Genomic DNA, 4,295 nt, shown 5'->3' with positions numbered 1-4,295 from the left:
AGGGTGATTTACTAGACTATATTTAATATTCAGATGTTCTATTTACTATCACAAGATCTATATGTTGTAGAAGTCTAAGTCTTACTCTTGGGTTCAGAAAAGGGTACTTTTAACTTCAAATCAAAGTGTATTTAATAGGTTTCTTCCTAAGAGCTTATTTTGGAGACTAACTAGAAATTCATTAGCTAAAGAGCAAGGAGATTTCTCATTGGTATAGACTGTATTATTCTTCTTGATGACCAATAACTTTTTTTTCTCCACAAGACACCTCTGCTGACGAGCTTTCATTAGAGGGCAGACATGGCCTCTGGAGATGCTGAGATGGCCGTTTTTGGGGAGGCCGCTCCTTACCTCCGAAAATCGGAAAAGGAGAGAATTGCAGCCCAAAACAAACCTTTTGATGCCAAGTCATCTGTCTTTGTGGCTCATCCCAAAGAATCCTTTGTGAAAGGGACAATCCAGAGCAGGGAATCAGGCAAAGTCACTGTCAAGACTGAAGGGGGAGAGGTGAGTCAAAAACAAGACTGAAGGACAACATTTGACCCCCACTTTGAGCTTTTAGGTGATACATATGGATCCGTTGTTTCCATGGCAGACCCTGACAGTGAAGGAAGACCAAGTCTTCTCCATGAACCCTCCCAAGTATGACAAGATCGAGGACATGGCCATGATGACCCACCTCCACGAACCCGCCGTGCTGTACAACCTCAAAGAGCGTTACGCAGCCTGGATGATCTACGTAAGTGGCAGCAGCAGCTTCCTTTGGGCAGCCTCAGCAAGTGCTGGGCCAGGCTCAGGGGAAGCCAGCGTGCTGTGTCCCTTCCTCACAGACCTACTCGGGTCTCTTCTGCGTCACTGTCAACCCCTACAAGTGGCTGCCGGTGTACAACCCCGAGGTGGTGTTGGCCTACCGAGGCAAGAAGCGCCAGGAGGCCCCTCCACACATCTTCTCCATCTCTGACAACGCCTATCAGTCCATGCTGACTGGTGAGTGCTTGATTTCCTTTGAGCTGCTCTTGAAATTGTCTGTCTGTAGAGGGAAATGTAGGGCATTCTCTGGAAATATGGTGCCATATTTAAAAAAAAATGTGTGTGCAAAATTAATGGAAGACTAATGCACTTAACTCTAATGGTCTGTGAGAGCTGAATGTCAATGTTCCCATTAGAATCAATAAAGACCCAAACATAACCTAGAGAGTCTAAATTCACTGGAAAGAAATTATTTTGTGGTGTAGACCTTACACCTGTAACGGAATCTTACAAATACAGATGGATTTATGTATCTTAATCACTAAATTAGTCTCAGATGGAGAGTACAGGGTACAGTTAAATGACACATACCCTATAAATAATGGGTGCAATATCAATTTAAATTTTCAAACATCAGTGTTGACAAATAAAACAGAGATCTCTACCTTAAACAGGTATCTTAGCATCACTTGAGGCACTTATTATGCAAATGAATTTCAGTATGTAGATGATGGCCATGTGATCTAAATGACATACAGCCTTTAATGATCTCTGGAACTCCTGCGCTGGTCTGCAGCTGCATCTATAAATCAATTGCACTGTGTAGTGAAAAGTAAACTTCATAAAACAATATCAAGGAAAAAATAAAGCTTTTAGCATTTAAACTGAGCAACTTCAAAAAATTTCTTTATGCTTTCTCCTCTTCCTTTCACCTCCTCTTTTCCTTATATATGCATTGAAATAAAAGGTGTGCAGGATTTTAGAACTTGTTCTCTTGTTCTTTTCTTAGACACCAGGAAACGCATTCAGAATAGAAAAATAAAAAATGAATTTTGTTGATGCATAATCTCAAGAATGCGTAATTTCTCTATATATAGGGATTAAAAAAACAGAGGTGAAAAAAGGTAAAAGAGGTCAGATGTTTCTGTAATTAATGATGCCTCGGAGTTTCCATAAGATTACTCAAGAAACTTTAAGCTTCAGAAGAATTTACATACAAAAAAATTACAACTTAGATATTTTCATTACCTGTACTTGCCTATTAAGAGAGAAATAAGTAGCTCGACGAAAAGACAGTGTCAGGAAAGGCATAAGACTACTGAAGTTCTAAGTTCTAGTGAGAGAAACTAAGTTTCTTTGAAGTGATTCCTTTACAGATCTGCGTTGCTAATAGTTGAATAGCTGATAGCATCAAAACTAACCACTAGAATTCCCTGGGCACTTTTTGCTATTTTTTGTTTCTGGATCCTTAGGAAGCTTCATTTATTTTTCTCTTAGTTCTTGAATTTCTTATTTGTCTTTTCTTATCTGTTTCTTATCTCTGCCTCGTTCACAGATCGGGAGAACCAGTCCATCCTGATCACGTACGTACACCCCCTGCGCGGGTCCCTGCGGGGCTGCCCGGTGCCAGGGGACCTCCTGCCTGACCACGCACCCTCTGCTTCTCTCTTGGCTTGGGCAGCGGAGAATCCGGTGCTGGGAAGACTGTGAACACAAAGCGTGTCATCCAGTACTTTGCAACAATTGCAGCCAGTGGGGACAAGAAGAAGGAGGAACATGCATCAGGCAAAATGCAGGTAAATCAGTACCCACATATCGGAATCAATTCTTTCCTTTGTTCCTGACATGATTTTTGGAAAGCATAACTAGCAGTAATTATTTCCATGCAGGGGACGCTTGAGGATCAAATCATCAGCGCCAACCCACTGCTGGAGGCCTTTGGAAATGCCAAGACCGTGAGGAACGACAACTCCTCACGCTTTGTGAGTTGTTACTTGGGACAACTGTCAACACCAGTTTGAATATTCTTGCTGTCCAGATTGGTAAAATAGTTCTCAATTGACTTTCCTGCTGCTTTCAGGGTAAATTCATCAGAATCCATTTTGGTGCCACAGGCAAACTGGCTTCTGCTGACATTGAAACATGTAAGACACCCTTCTGGCCTGATCCCCTTCCTTCCAGCCTTCCCCACTTCTTGTGCTTAACTCTGTCCTACCATCCTTGCCAGATCTGCTGGAGAAGTCCAGAGTCACTTTCCAGCTCAAGGCGGAAAGGAGCTACCACATCTTTTACCAGATCATGTCCAACAAGAAGCCAGAGCTAATTGGTAGGAAAGATCATTAAACTTTTTTGAAGGAAGATTGCTGAGCAATAGTTCACTGCGTTATCTGGAAACTAAAACAACCTTGTTTTTCTCTTCCTGTTGCTTTCAGACATGCTTCTCATCACCACCAACCCTTACGATTTCCACTTTGTGAGTCAAGGTGAGATCACAGTTCCCAGCATTGATGATCAGGAGGAGCTGATGGCCACAGATGTGAGTAACTTTACCAAATGATCACCTGGTGGATTTGAGCCCTGGTATATGTACATTTGTGTTTCTGTTGCCAGAGTGCCATTGACATCCTGGGTTTCAGTGCTGATGAGAAAACAGCCATCTACAAGCTGACAGGGGCTGTCATGCACTATGGGAACCTGAAGTTCAAGCAGAAACAACGAGAGGAGCAGGCAGAGCCTGATGGCACTGAAGGTATCAGCAGAGTCAGCAAGCTTTCCAAAAGAGATAGTCTTTATTACATAAGGACTTAGGCAGATTTCAGGCTTTAAATGTGTAAACTAAGAATTAGACTAGTTACTCCGTGATTAAATGCCAGCTGAGGCATTTATCTCATTTATTTATACCTGTACTCTTTCCATTGTGACTACTATATAAGAGATTACACTGACAGGGAGCCAGGAGACTTGCATCTCAACTGCTGTAACATTGCTAGCCATACCTAAGTTGAAATACACCTTGCAACCTATGCTGTATTATGGAGTAGTGAAATGGTGCCGCCCTAACAAGACAGAAGGCTGTGCTCTTCTTCACCCTCACCTACTGGAGAAAACTCTGACATGAGATGTGTCCTTCATTAATCTCTGTCACAGCAGGAAGGACAGTCCATACCTCCATCTTTCTGAGTGATAAATCCTCCTGCTGTATGACTAGAAAGTTCCATACTGACACCTGAAAGAGGGTAAAGGCAATGAGCTCTCTTGAGGAATGTTTGCAGAAAATGAAGTTCAGAAAGAGTCCTGAATGCAAGAGAAAAGAAGAGAAAATAACTTTGTAGCTTTGACAGATATGGTGCAACCTTGTGGAGAACACTATTGGGCCACTCAGTCAAGCACTGACTTTCAGGAAGTTTTGAGTATCTACTCTTCTGTCTTTTCTGGCATTCAGTTGCTGACAAGGCTGCCTACCTGATGGGGCTGAACTCAGCAGATCTGCTCAAGGCCCTCTGCTACCCCCGCGTCAAGGTGGGGAATGAATACGTGACCAAGGG

General features: G+C 42.6%; 1 protein-coding gene across 1 annotated transcript in view; it reads left to right on the top strand.

Annotated features, from left to right (window-relative positions):
- The first annotated feature begins 285 nt into the window (after window positions 1-285).
- Window positions 286-4,295, top strand: part of LOC107212302 (myosin heavy chain, skeletal muscle, adult-like) — a 15,454-nt gene continuing 11,444 nt past the window's right edge. The window contains exons 1-11 of the mRNA XM_019008492.1: window positions 286-507; window positions 596-739; window positions 831-987; window positions 2,306-2,333; window positions 2,432-2,546; window positions 2,640-2,732; window positions 2,831-2,894; window positions 2,978-3,076; window positions 3,183-3,286; window positions 3,361-3,499; window positions 4,193-4,293. Coding sequence (XP_018864037.1) covers window positions 301-507; window positions 596-739; window positions 831-987; window positions 2,306-2,333; window positions 2,432-2,546; window positions 2,640-2,732; window positions 2,831-2,894; window positions 2,978-3,076; window positions 3,183-3,286; window positions 3,361-3,499; window positions 4,193-4,293 — 1,251 coding nt within the window. The 5' untranslated portion in view covers window positions 286-300. The remainder of the gene's footprint in view (window positions 508-595; window positions 740-830; window positions 988-2,305; window positions 2,334-2,431; window positions 2,547-2,639; window positions 2,733-2,830; window positions 2,895-2,977; window positions 3,077-3,182; window positions 3,287-3,360; window positions 3,500-4,192; window positions 4,294-4,295) is intronic.

This window comes from Parus major, chromosome 18 (assembly GCF_001522545.3).
Source record: "Parus major isolate Abel chromosome 18, Parus_major1.1, whole genome shotgun sequence".
Classification (NCBI taxonomy): domain Eukaryota; kingdom Metazoa; phylum Chordata; class Aves; order Passeriformes; family Paridae; genus Parus; species Parus major.
The sequence above is the reverse complement of the archived record's forward strand: the minus strand, read 5'-3'. Positions and strand labels throughout refer to the sequence as shown.